General features: G+C 39.9%; 1 protein-coding gene across 8 annotated transcripts in view; it reads left to right on the top strand.

Annotated features, from left to right (window-relative positions):
• The window catches only part of pax7a (paired box 7a), a 55,832-nt gene extending 50,112 nt beyond the window's left edge, over positions 1–5,720 (top strand). For all 8 annotated transcript variants that reach the window (XM_010881684.5, XM_010881679.5, XM_010881681.5 and 5 more), the window contains exon 9: positions 2,965–5,720. In XM_010881684.5, the coding sequence (XP_010879986.1) occupies positions 2,965–3,080 (116 nt within the window). In that variant the 3' untranslated portion in view covers positions 3,081–5,720. The remainder of the gene's footprint in view (positions 1–2,964) is intronic.
• The last annotated feature ends 9,235 nt before the right edge of the window (positions 5,721–14,955 follow it).

Raw genomic sequence — 14,955 nt, 5'->3', positions numbered from 1 at the left:
AGTGTGCACACCCTCTTATAACTGGGGGTGTGGCTGTGTTCAGAATTAACCAATCACATTAAAACTAAAGTGTTAAGTAGAAGTCATTACACACCTGCCATCCTTTAAAGTGACACTGATTAATCACAAATAAAGTTCAGCTCTTTTTCCTGACATTTTACCAGTTGCATCTCAGAGCAAAAGCCATGGTACAAAATAATTTCCAAACCATTTGATATACCATGGAACACAGTTAAGACTGAACACAGTCATCATCAAATGGAGAAAATATAGTGCAACAGAGACATTACCAAGAACTGGACAAAATTGATGAAAAGATGAGAGGAAAACTGGTCAGAGAGTCTTCCAAGAGGCCTACAGCAACATTAAAGGAACTGCAGGAATTTCTGGCAAGTACTGGCTGTGTGGTACATGTGACAACAATCTCCCGTATTCTTCATATGAAGAGCTATGGGGTAGGGTGGCAGCAAGACAGAAGCCTTAACTTACAAAGAAAAACATCCGGCTGAAGTTTGCACAAACAAACATCAAGTATCCCAAAAGCACGTAGGAAAATGTGTTATGATCTGATTAAACCAAGGTTTAACTTTTTGGCCAGAATTCCAAAAGGTATGTTTGGCGCAAAAACAACACTGCACAACACCCAAAGAACACCATACACACAGTGAAGCATGGTGGTGGCAGCATCATGCTTTGGGGCTGTTTTTCTTCATCTGGAACCGGGGCCTTAGTCAAGGTGGAGGGAATTTTGAACAGTTCCAAATACCAGGCAATTTTGGCACAAAACCTTCAGGCGTCCGTTAGAAAGCTGAAGATGAAGAGGAAGTTCACCTTTCAGCATGACAACGACCCAAAGCACACATCCAAATCCACAAAAGCATGGCTTCACCAGAAGAATATTAGCATTTTGGAATGGCCCAGACAGAGCCCAAACGTGAATCCAATTGAACATCTGTAGGGTGATCTGAAGAGGGCTGTGCACAGGAGATGCCCTTGCAATCTGACAGATTTGGAGAGCTTTTGCAGAGAAGAGTGGGCAAATATTGTCACCTCAAGATGTGCCATGCTAATAGACTCCTACCCAAAAAGACTGAGTGCTGTAATAAAATCAAAAGGGGCTTCAACAACGTAATTATCCCCCCTCAAAGATTTCAGTTTTTTTTTCAATTGAATTGTTCAAGTTATCGGTCACATATATAGGTGGAAACATTTCTGACATATGACTTATCTTTGTCTCATTCTTTTACATCACAAGAACCTGACATTTTAGGGGTGTGTAGACTTTTTATATCCACTGTGTATACATATATATATATATATATATATATATATATATTTGACATTTATATATAATCACTCTATCATGATGTCACAATGTTCCAAACTGGACATACAACTATCCAAAGCGGCAGAATTATGTGAAAATGCTTTTTTTCACATATTACGCAACAATTTCACTAATATAAAATCAAATATATTCCTGATCTAGAAGAAAATGAAAAGCAACTGGTAGTGGGCAGGATTTATTTGTCTGTGTCATCATAAACAAATTCTAGGTGTTCAATACAAAGGCTATTCCCCAACGAGCATTAACTTCTGCAGAAGAAGTTCATAATGTTAATGTCATAGATGATGACCTAGGAGTAACCCATAGCCATTCTGTTTTGTGCAGTGGTATTTACCTTCGGCTGAAAACTGTGTGGAAAATTGCAACCTCTTCTCTTCTGATGAAAAGAAGAGGTTGCAATTTAATGTTGATGCTTTGTAAACAAATATATTTAAAAAATGTTTTTTTTGTATTTATTCATGACATTTCAAGTTTTCAAATCCAATTAAGCGTTTTACCATTGTTGTTCTGCTAAAGGTGTGTTTAATCACAGTTCCAGTAAACAATTCCACACTATTGAGAAACAGTATAAATAGGAAATGTTTTGAGGAAATGGTACCTACCACCTCCATCACCATCTCCCAGGCCGAGCTGCCCCCTAACCTTTGACCCCCGCTCTGTCAGAGCAGACACGTGCTCCTGATAAAGGTCTCTGAGTCCCCTCCGGTGCTGACTGGCTTAGTCACACCCCACTCTGCTCCGCTTGGCTGGGAACCAAGGGAGGGCCTCTTCAAAGGGAGAAACACACCCTGAGGGGCCACCCTGTCCTCCTGGCCACCTCTTTCTGTCCCTCACACACACACACACACACCTCGGGACAGGAAACAGTCTGATCTATTAGATTAGCATAATTATTGACTGATGCAGTCACAACCCTTCATCAGTGTTAAACTGAAGCACACTTCCCTAGCTAACCTCCGCTTGGTTCTGTTTGTACACCATTGAATGTTTGTTTAGGTGGGTGTGTGTGTGTGTGTGTGCGTGCGTGCGTGACAGTAGTGTTATCACCAGCCAGCTTGCAGAGGGAAGCAGCGAGAGAGTGATGTCGGTGTGGATGTGATCTGATGTGTGTTAATTAAGACAGTGATTGAGCACAGTGGCTGGCTAATGAGTGGAGGACAGAAGAGAAGGCTGCTGTCTGCTGATGAAAATGATTGGTGATGGGAAGTGTGGAGGGCATGAAATCACAGATGCCAAGTGTAATGAAGACTGGCAGAACCAACACATACTAGGACCATGCTGAGTGACAGCGTGGAGACACAGCGAGCTAGCACATGCCCCGTGCCAAGTCAATGCCAACCTCAGACAGGGCATGGGAGAGATTGTTTAGCTTTCAGATTATTTCTCATTCTACTCCACTTGGTTCTGCCATAACTCATTTTGAACAGAGTCACACAGAGAAATGAAATGGCATTGAACAAGGTCAGAAAAGGGCGTGTCTTAAGAGTGGGCCGTCTGCCGTGCGTGCATGCGTGTGTGCGCATATATGTACATGTGTTTGTGTATTTAGCATACATCCATATTCATGTTCATCCCTCACATTTTCACGTGTTTCCGTGTGTTTCGGTTCTCTCCAGCTGCGGTGGATTACCTGGCCAAGAATGTGAGTCTGTCCACCCAGAGGAGGATGAAGCTGGGAGATCACTCTGCTGTCCTGGGACTACTGCAGGTGGAGACGGGACAGGCCTACTGAAACGCCCTAGCAACCGCCTGGCTCCACCCAGTCTAAGCTAACATACGCCACCCTGCCGCCCTCTGCAGCAGGACACACCCACCCAGCAGGCTGTCAGGACGTGTTTGTGTGTGTGAGAATGTCTTTTAGGCTCCTGACTGTGAGAGGACTGGTCATAAGAACCGCCTTTCCGTCGACGCCCACCGGGTGGTCTCGCCCTCACCCGCAGGCTCCTTACTTTGGCTCGGCCCCTCCCCTGTGCCCTCCTCACCCCTGATTGGCTCTGCTCGGACGACCTAGAGACGATGTCCCCAATCCGCATGGAGTACACGCCCTCATGCTGCCGGCTGCATTCCAGTCCAGAACACACTCGGAGACACTTCCACATGTACTTTGACCTTGTTGTTTCTAGTAGTTCACCAAGACCAAGTGTCATTCAAATGACAGTCACCCTTGTTATTTTGATTGATATTGTTAATATTATCATTGCTGTTCTGATTAAGATGTATATCATCGTTTTTTTATTGTTCCTTCAAAGTCTTTTTGTGTGATGCTGGGTGTGTGTGTTGGCCCAGTCAGAAAGACAAGCTGATTGTTTTCCAGGCTGCTGTTGCTCCTTCTGTTCCCTGAGCTCTAATGTTGGTGAGCAATTTGACCTTCCCGCGTTCATGTTCAACTTGACATTCCTAAAGAACTTGGCCACTCAGTAGGATGTCTGGCTGGGCGGATTCTACTGGGAATTAGCAGCGCTTTGGCGGCCAATGGCTTCCCCCCACCAACATCCATCCCATCTTTAGCTGTACTCCACGGGGAGGAGGTCATTGTTTGTAAAAACAGGATTGGGGAAATTAATGTATTTTGTTTAGAAATGTAGTCCTTGCCAAGAAGGACTAAACCCACTACCCAGCAACCCTGTCTGCACAGAGCTCTGTGTGACTTTAGGTCGAGGAGATTTAAGAGCACAGACCTAGTGGCAAAGCTAATTCAAAATGACCCTTCTCATTACATGTTTCTTTTGTTGTTCTTAGATTAATTAGGACATTTTTTAAAGGCACATGTAGCTGTTTACAACTTTGCTTTGGACCAAGTTGGCATTCCTCTGAAACATTCCTTCGGCATGGCTGACTGATGCAGACACATTCCTGTTCTGCCCGTGATGAGATTGAGAATACACATGCTGTGCCATTCACATGCACTTTGGCAAATCAAATAATCCAGTAATTTTTGAAAGGGCACAGGTAACGGCCCCCTCTCTGGCTCCACTGGACATTCAACTTCTGCGCTGACCGACACACTCACAGAAATGTAAAAAAAAAAAAAAAACATTTTTTTTAAGAATAGCTGATATGAAACATTTGTGTAGCACTCATAGTTGACCTTTGACACAATGAATTGGGTTGAATCCTAACATGAAATGGGTGAACGTTGACTCATCCTGGACACCATTGACATCCTTCTATGAGTTATATTCGCATATTTCAAGTGAGGATTAAACCCTTAGTCGCTTATAAATGGAAAATGTACAGTAGCCGGAGCAGATTGTGTATTGTTTGTTTATAAAGAGTATGTTTTATACTAAAACAAAAACAATGTTCAGTGGTAGTTAAGCAAGGGATTTACGGAAGTCAATGTATCTTTTAGTTTTCTGACTGGTTTCTTTATGTTTGTTGTTATAATTCATTTTCTTTAAATGCAGTGTTTTGCGTCCAGCCAAGTAGGGAATTATGTATATTAAATTAGAAGACAATTTCATTATACATCCTCAAATTAATAATTGAATAAAAAAGGTAAAAACTCAACTAGTTCGGTTGCGAGAGATGGACCAATGCATTTTGATGGTGACAAGATGTAACCTATTACTCCACACCTACAAGTGCAACCCAAAGTACTGAAAAGTGTATTCCTGCACTTGACTCATGATCTAAGTGCAGACCTTACAGTTGACCATGAAAATGTATCTGACCTTTAACCTCTCAGTATGAATCAATGTCCAGGGGTTCAGCAGTACAGCTTTGATACCACTGACGGATGGGGACCTGTCTTTTTTTTTAGAAAAGGGACGGACCCCAATGTTCTCTGGCTATGTGTATCTAGAGTAATGATAACTGAACGACTGAATACCGGCTGGCAGTCTCTGTTTAATAAAGACCCATTATTGTGTATATTAAAAAAATGACATTTAAAAAAAATCAAGTGCATCAAATCCATTTCTAAAACTGTGTTAATGGACATTTGGATATTCAAAACATTACTGTATGACTCCTATCCCCTACCCACCCACCTTCTGACCTCTAACCTGTTTACTTGCTTTATGGCATCTGTGTTTTGCTTTTTTGTGTTTTCCCTTTCTGTTCTGCATGTATGTATATAACCATGGTATAATTTATTCTGCTGTATGAAGTATTAGACTAGTGGGAACTTGTATTGGTATTTACTACCTTGAGCCTGTTGGTGTGATTACTGTAACACTGGCCTAACTGTTATCAATTAAAGCTCTAAAACAGCCTGTTGGTGTGATTACTGTAACACTGGCCTAACTGTTATAAATTAAAGCTCGAAATCAGCCTGTTGGTGTGATTCTTGTAACACTGGCCTAACTGTTATCAATTAAAGCTCTAAAACCTGCCTGTTGGTGTGATTACTGTAACACTGGCCTAACTGTTATCAATTAAATCTCTAAAACCGATCCAGCCAAATGTATTTTTTTTATGTTTCAAATCAGTTTACATGGTTTTAAAATAAATTTGTAATTCTTATGGAATATAGGAAATCCAGCCCAATAAATTGGGTATTAAGCAGGCCTGTGATGATTCATCCGAACTTCTCACTTCTCTCTGGAATGTTGTTTGGGCCATTGCATGTTAAAATTATCACGTTAATAACATTATTATACAGGTTAAATAAACCTATTTGATGTGTCAAATAAGAAATAGATAAAAAGAAATGTTGTAGACAATGACCAGCAACTGCAGTCATTTTAGATTTTCTTATCAATGATTTTTGATTTGACTATATTCACTTGTTCTAGTGAAACAGTTGAACATGAAAGTGACTTTGTATTTAGATGACAGACTAAACAGGTTAGCCTACTAGCCCTGTTGTTCAAAGCAAATGTTAAAACATGACCCACAACAAAACGGTCTTATAAGTTTGGAGCATTCAAATAATTAACCCTGGCTAGTTATCAAACTGAAACAGATATCTTTTTGATATACACTACCATTCAAAAGTTTGGGGTTTCTTAAAAAATATCCTTGTTTTCCGAGACATAAATAAGAAATATAGTCACTGACAAGGTTAGAAATAATGATTTTTAATTGAAATAATAATTGTATCCTTAAATCCTTGCTTCATCAAAGAATCCTCCTTATACAGCAATTACAGCCCTTCAGACCTTTGGCATTGTAGTTGTCAATTTGTTGAGGTATTCTAAAGAGATTTCACACCATACTTTTTGAAGCACCTCCCACAAGTTGGATTGGCTTGATGGGTACTTACTCCCACAACAGCTCAATAGGGTTGAGATCCGGTGACTGTGCTGGCCACTCCATTATTACAGAAATACTAGCTGACTGTTTCTTCCCTAAATAGTTAGGGAAGGTCAGAGCTGTGCTTTGGGTCATTGTCTTGATGTAAGAATAAATTGGCTCCAATCAAACATCGTCCAATGGGTATTGCATGGTTTTGAAAAATTGAGTGATAGCCTTGCTTCTTCAAAATCCCTTTTACTGTGTCCAAATCTCCCACTTTACCACCCCAAAGCACCCCCACACCATCACATTGCCTCCACCAGGCTTGACAGATGGCATCAAGAACTCCAACAACATATTTCATTTAGTCTGCATCTCACAAATGATCTGAACATCTCAAGCTTAGATATGACTGTCCATAACAGTTTTTGTCACCCCTTGACTGTTGATGTTGAGACTGGTGTTCTACGGGTACTATTTAATAATACTGCCAGTTGAGGATCTGTGAGGCGTCTGTTTCCCAAACTAGACACTAATGTATTTGTCCTCTTGCTCAGTTGTGCACCGGGGCCTCCCACTGCTCTTTTTATTTTGGTTGGAGACAGTTTGTGCTGTGTGAGATCTTCAGTTTCTTGGCATTTTCTTGCATGGAATAGCCTTCATTTCTCAGAACAAGAATAGACTGATGAATATCAGAAGAAAGTTCTTTGTTTTTGGCCATTTTGAGCCTGTAAACGAACACACAAACGCTGATGCAGAAGATACTGAACTGGTCTAAAGAAGGACAGTTATATTGCTTCTTTAATCAGCACAACAGTTTTTAGCTGTGCTAACATTATCACATAAGGGTTTTCTAATGATCAATTAGCCTTTTAAAATGATAAACTTGGATTAGCAAACACAAAATGTGACCCCAAACCTTAGAACAGTAGTTTATATATGTTGATACATATACAGTTACGTCTGGAAAGAATTGGACACTGACACAAGTTTTGTTGTATTGGCAGTTTACCAAAATCTATTAAAAATCTATTCAAATTACAGTTATATAATGAATATGGGCAGTCTCTCAGCTTTAACTTCAGGGTATTTACATCCACATTGGAGGAAGGGTTTAGGACTTACAGCTATTTAACATATAGCCCCCTGTTTTTCAAGGGACCAAAAGTAATTGGACAATTGACTCAAAGCTGTTTTTTGGACAGGTGAGGGCTGTTCCTTCATTATTTCTTCATCAATCAAGCAGGTAAAAGGTTTGGAGTTGATTCCAGGTGTGGCATTCACATTTGGAAGCAGTTGCTTTGAACCCACAGCATGCAGTTAAACAAGCACTCAATGCAAGTGAAACTTCACAAGAGCAAATACAGAGAGTTCACAACAAGTTGCCAACCATTCATAAGCCTCAAGAATAGAACGGCCAGATTAGACATCTAAAATAGCCAGCCCTTTTCTGGAACAGCATTCTTTGAAAGATTAAACTAAGGTGAACCTGTACCAGAATGATGGGAAGAAAAATGTATGGAGAAGGCTTGGAACAGCTCGTAATCCGAAGCATATCACATCATCTATAAAACATGGTGGAGGCAATGTGATAGCACGACCATGCATGGTTTCCAGTGGCACTGGGTCACTAATGTTTATTGATGATGTGACAGAAGACAGAAGCAGCCGGATTAATTCAGAAGTGTATAGGGATATACACTCACCTAAAGGATTATTAGGAACACCTGTTCAATTTCTCATTAATGCAATTATCTAATCAACCAATCACATGGCAGTTGCTTCAATGCATTTATGGGTGTGGTCCTGGTCAAGACAATCTCCTGAACTCCAAACTGAATGTCAGAATGGGAAAGAAAGGTGATTTAAGCCATTTTGAGCGTGGCATAGTTGTTGGTGCCAGACGGGCCGGTCTGAGTATTTCACAATCTGCTCAGTTACTGGGTTTTTCACGCACAACCATTTCTAGGGTTTACGAAGAATGGTGCGAAAAGGGAAAAACATCCAGTATGCGGCAGTCCTGTGGGCGAAAATGCCTTGTTGATGCCAGAGGTCAGAGGAGAATGGGCCGACTGATTCAAGCTGATAGAAGAGCAACTTTGACTGAAATAACCACTCGTTACATCCGAGGTATGCAGCAAAGCATTTGTGAAGCCACAACACGCACAACCTTGAGGCGGATGGGCTACAACAGCAGAAGACCCCACCGGGTACCACTCATCTCCACTACAAATAGGAAAAAGAGGCTACAATTTGCACGAGCTCACCAAAATTGGACAGTTGAAGACTGGAAGAATGTTGCCTGGTCTGATGAGTCTCGATTTCTGTTGAGACATTCAGATGGTAGAGTCAGAATTTGGCGTAAACAGAATGAGAACATGGATCCATCATGCCTTGTTACCACTGTGCAGGCTGCTGGTGGTGGTGTAATGGTGTGGGGGATGTTTTCTTGGCCCACTTTAGGCCCCTTACTGCCAATTGGGCATCGTTTAAATGCCACGGCCTACCTGAGCATTGTTTCTGACCATGTCCATCCCTTTATGACCACCATGTACCCATCCTCTGATGGCTACTTCCAGCAGGATAATGCACCATGTCACAAAGCTCAAATCATTTCAAATTGGTTTCTTGAACATGACAATGAGTTCACTGTACTGAAATAGCCCCCACAGTCACCAGATCTCAACCCAATAGAGCATCTTTGGGATGTGCTGGAACGGGAGCTTTGTGCTCTGGATGTGCATCCCACAAATCTCCATCAACTGCAAGATGCTACCCAATCAATATGGGCCAACATTTCTAAAGAATGCTTTCAGCACCTTGTTGAATCAATGCCACATAGAATTAAGGCAGTTCTGAAGGCGAAAGGGGGTCAAACACAGTATTAGTATGGTGTTCCTAATAATCCTTTAGTTGAGTGTATTGTCTTCCCAGATTCAGACAAATTCAATGAAGTTGACTGGACAGCGCTTCACTTTACAGATGGACAATGACCCAAAACATACTGTGAAAGCAACCCAATAGTTTTTTAAGGCAAAGAAGTGAAAGATAGTGCAATGCTGAGTCAATCACCTGATCAGCATGCATTTTACTTGCTTAAGACAAAACTTAAGGTAGAAAGAACCATGAACAAACAACAACCAAAGACAGCTACAGTAAAGGCCTGGAAAAGTATCCTAAAGGAGGAAACTCAGCATTTGGTAATGTCAATCCATTCCAGACTTCAAACAGTTATTGCCTGCAAAGGATTCTCGACAAAGTATTAAAAATGAAAATGTTATTTATGATTGTGTAAATTTGTCCAGTAACATTTGAGCCCCTGAGATAAGGGGACTGTGCTTGAAAATGGTTGCAATTCCTAAACGTTTCATATCATATTTTTGTTCAACCCCCAGCTGAAAGTCTGCACTTCAATTGCATCTTGGTAGTTTCATTTCAAATTCACTGTGGTGGCATACAGAGCCATAATTATAAAATTAGTGTCAGTGTCCAAATATTTCGGGACCTGACTGTACATATAGTGGATAGAAAAAATCTACACACCCCTGGTTGCACACTTTTGCAACCAGGTTATTGTAAGGTTTTTATTTTTCATTTTTCCCTCAGTTTGTTTTTCAATTGAATTGTTCACATTATAGATCACATTAAAAGTGCAAAAAGTTCTGACATGATTTATCTTTGTCTCATTCTTTTACATCACAAAAACCTGCCATTTTAACAGGGGCGTGTAGACTTTTTATATCCATTGTAGCTGGGCACAGTAAATAAAAAAGTTAACTTCGATAACCATTAAACGGAAGTCAGTGATAAGCATTTACAATAATCTTTATTGTAAAAAATGTTTTTTTTCATTGGATTCCTGAAGTGAAATTACATTTAATTTTTTCTTTTCAGTCAAGGCGTGGCAACAAAAAGTGAAGCTGAAGTTACTCCAATTTTGGAAGGTCTCACCCCAGCATAACAATGAATAACTCATCCATTTCACAGATAATAGAGAGCCATTCCGATGATGTTTACAGTACAACACATGAATAGCTGCTTGCAAGTAATACGAGGGTTCCCAAATGTGTTTTTCACTCTTAACCTTCATTCTGAATCCTTGAGGCTAGCGCGCAATCTTCCTGCAGAGAAATATATTTTTTAGTTTGAATATAGCATCTAGATATTCAGCACAGCAAGCATTGAATTTGGTCTCTTTCCCCACTCTGGACTGAAGCAGAAATTGTCTTAGACTGTAAAAGTATATTTATGAAGATTTTGTGTTAGCGGAATGTTAAATGACAGAAGTTAAATGTAAAGGAACTTAATTAGTCTGATAATAGGTTTCACAGTAAATTTAAATGTTAAACCTTTAACAAAAATGTTAACTTCTTTTATAAATCATTAACAGATTAACAGTTTGCTGCCCAGCTGTAGAGGCGTTGCTAGGATCACAATACATTCGGGGCTTAGACCCCCCCCATGAAAATGTTTAAGTAAATGCTAGTTGCCTACACTTATACATTGTCAATCAGACATCAACTCTTTACATTGCTAAAATCATATGCTATGTACAAAACAGCAGGTAAAGGCATGCCTTGAAAATACTTGGTACTTAGCCCCCTTCACCAACTTGAGCATGTAGCTTCAAATGAGTCAGTGGCACTCTCACGTCCAGACTCATCTGCTCCTAATGTTTCTACTGCTACAGGAGACACCTTGTCATATCCATAGCCACCAGAGATGCCAACAATGACCAGCCCTGCAACCCGTGCGCTCTCTCTCTTTCTCTCAGGGGGCTTACAAAATGCACACGTGCCAAGTAGTGCAAAGTAGATCTGTTACTTGAATGAAAAACAGAGGACGTACAGAGGACTTGAATGAAAAACAGAGGATGTAATCAATTACATCATATTCTTTTTTGAGGGCTTTAATGCATGATCAGGCGTTCACGAATGGCTAATAAGCTGTTTAAATGGCCAGTGGCAAATGCCATACAGTTCATAGATGCTATTTGTGGGGGAGGCAAACTAAATAAGAAACGTTAGTCAGTTTAGCACAATGTTTAATGGTGTCTAGCGAAATATTCAAACTTTGTGTGATGTTAATGGGTGTCAAAATCATCTAATGTGGAGATGCTATACCGACACTAGATAGGCGTGCAGTTCCGTGGTGTAGTGGCTAAAGACAGGCTGAATCCAACGTGGGCAACAACATTCATCACTTTCAATTGCGGGCCTGCTGAACTAGACTTGCCCGGTTCCTTTTCTGGTTTATTACCCTTTTTTACTCATCTTTATGAGGGGTGCCAATAATTGTAGCACCATGTTGTGTTCCAACATGAAATCAAAACAGATGTAATCAGGAGTTTTTGCCAGTTATCAGCACAAATAAAGAAAGAAAATTTGTAAATTATTTCTAAATACAAAAAAGAAAATATTGTGTAAGGATTCACTCACTTCAGTAAATTTTAGGTAGAAACACCTTTGACAGCAGTTACAGCCATGAGTTTATATGGATGAGTCCCTAAAACCTTTGCACATTTGGACAAAACAATTCATGTTCATACTTCTTTGCAAAATTGCTCAAACTCTGTTAAGATGGATGGAGACCTTTGGTGCTTTTGGGTCTTTTTGCGTATCCTTAATTGATTTGAGGTTCCGGTTTTGACTGGGCCATTCCAGAACATTAATCTTTTTGTTTTTTGGCTGTATATTTGGGGTCATCATCACACTGGAAGATGAATCTTCCCAGGTCTCTTGCAGACATCAGCAGGTTTTCTTCGAGGTTTTCTCTGTACTTTGCTGCATCCATTTTGCCCATTTTCTCCTCAAACATTCCTGGCACTGACACAGAGAAGCTGCTACCACCATGATTCACAGTAGGGATGGTGTTCTCAGGATGATGTGCGGTGGTATGTTTGCCTAGCACTTAGGGTTGAAGCCAAAAAGCCTAAACAGACCATAGAATCCTCTTCCACTTGGTGTCAGAGTCTTCCACAGGCCTTCTGCCAAACTCTCTGCAAACATTAGATTTCATATTAGTTTTGTTCAACAATGGCTTTCTTTGTGCCACACCCCCTGAAAGGCCACATTTTTTAAGCACGGGGGTTATTGTTGCAGTGTGCAGAGTGTAAAACTGAGTCTTTAGACTTGCCTCAGAGCCCTTGATGGGCTCTGTGACTAGTGCCCTTTTTGCCCGGATACTCAGTTTTTGTGGACGGCCTATTCCAGACAGATTCAAAGTTGTGCCATATTCTCTCTATTTGTTAATAATGTCCTCTACTGTGCTCTGGGGGGTATTAATGCCTTGCAAATGATTGTATGTGCTACCTCTGATTGGTGCTTTTGATTAAACTTATCCCAGATTTGCTTCGAATTTCCTTTGTCTTGGTTATGTTGTTTTTGTTAGGAACTGTATTTACAACTGTGGAACCTGCCAGAGACAGGTGTATTTAACCTGAATGTAAATCACCTTAAATGTACAAGGGGTGGACTCCAACTCACTTCTAAATACAGTTGGTTGATCACAGCTCATTCAGTTGAGTCAAAGCAAAGGTGGTGAATTCTTGTGCAATAAATAACAATTTGCTCTTTAGTTTTTTGTTGAGTGGTAATGATTCTGATTAAATCCATTTAAATTTTGTGTTGTAACACAATTAAATGGGGAAACATCCAAGGGGGATGAATAATTTTGAGAACCACTGTATTTTCAACAATTAGAAGCATTGGGGTACAGAATTATAAATTCTTCAACTTGGTACCTACCAGCGACCCTTCAGTTACTGGCTCAATACTGCTGACCACCAGCCTACGCTGCCACCCCTGTGTCTGTCTGTCTGTCTATCTCCTAGCCTATCTGCATGTTTGTCCGTGTAGCTTTCTGATCATCTTTCCACCTGCCATCTGTCTGGGACTGGCTGGGCCTTTTTTCTGGAATGGTCTTTTTTCTCTTAAGAATTGCACTGTCACAACTAATGGTTGGTAGGTTAAAAGCCATCCAGGGTGGCATTCCGACTTAGTTGTGTGGTAAATTACAATCTCGTGTAGCCACTGTTGAACGACATGCAGAAAACACATTAAATGAAATAAATATTTTGAAACACTTGCATATTTCCCCAATCAGTCAACTTAATGTTTTATTATATTTATTGAGACAAAGTCAGAAATCACTGAGAATATATTTTTTGACTCCAGGATCAAACCCTTATTTTAGAAGGGCTATATGTTGACTAGATTTGGCAGTGCCTCCACTAGACAAAATTATGTTATACTGTATAATGGATGTAATATCAGGCTGGGATTCATTGAAACCCACCATAATGTTTATGCAGTGTCTTCCACTATTCATCCTGTGCCCACAGACATCTTATTCTGAAGTAAAAGAGAACCTATGAAGCGGGTCACCCTGGTAGTTGGTGTAGCTTTTTATACAGTACACAGGACCAGAGTTAATTTAGCCAATAATAAAAGATATACAGTGAAACACTGCAATGCACGCTTTATGGAATTTAGCCCTAAATTGCTAATTAAATATGCATGATATCTTTTTCAAAATACAACATTAAGGATAAATCATCTACTCATGGCTACTTAGATAGACATAAATGATTACATTTTGTTTGTGATTATTTTTTGTATTTTTTATTTCTCATACAGTATTTTATTAAAACACAATCATTGGCTTTCTGTGGTCATTATATTGAGTAGGCATCTTGTGCATTTAATGAAAAAACATGATTTTCTCTATTGTCACCAAGTTAAAATACATAGGAAATAAAAAATAAAAAACATTATTCCATTGTTATTTAAACACAAAAGTGAGTAAATAATGATTTAGAAATTTGTCTCAAAAACCTCTTTGAATACAACAAACAAAAATATATTTTAACACAACAAAACATTCCTCAAAAGTAAGATTTGCAGTTGATTGTTTTGGTCTAATATAGGAAATGTACAAGTCTATCTGATAGGAGAAATCGAAAGACTTGATGAAGTTAATGAAATTAATTAACTAGTAATTCGGGAAATGCATGTTAAGGTGTTAAACTGTTTATTGAATTTATTTTTTTAAAAATATATAAAAATAGTTGTAAAAAAATTTCCAAAGAACTGACACAGAGTTGTCTGTCATCCAGTATTAGATATATGCCACTGGATCTTAGTGGTTTTATGTTTTCATGATCTTTACTCAGTGTGTTTCTCACGGTTAACTCTATCCCTCTGAAATGTGTGTTCTGGTTGTCCCCTATGGTCTCATATTTGTTCATGAAGTCCCAGCCTTGGACCGTGGTTTTTTCTGGGCTGCTGTCAGTCAAATCAGGACAAGGGCCGAGGTGGCAGCCCCAGCCAGCGGTGTGTGGGAGAAGCTTTGTGACACTTCACTCTCCTCCTTTGATCCCCTAATTGATTGACTACAGGAGAGGAGGATAAACAGAGCCCACAAGA

Source organism: Esox lucius, chromosome 17 (genome assembly GCF_011004845.1).
Source record: "Esox lucius isolate fEsoLuc1 chromosome 17, fEsoLuc1.pri, whole genome shotgun sequence".
Taxonomy (NCBI): domain Eukaryota; kingdom Metazoa; phylum Chordata; class Actinopteri; order Esociformes; family Esocidae; genus Esox; species Esox lucius.
This window is presented reverse-complemented; position numbering and strand designations above follow the sequence as displayed.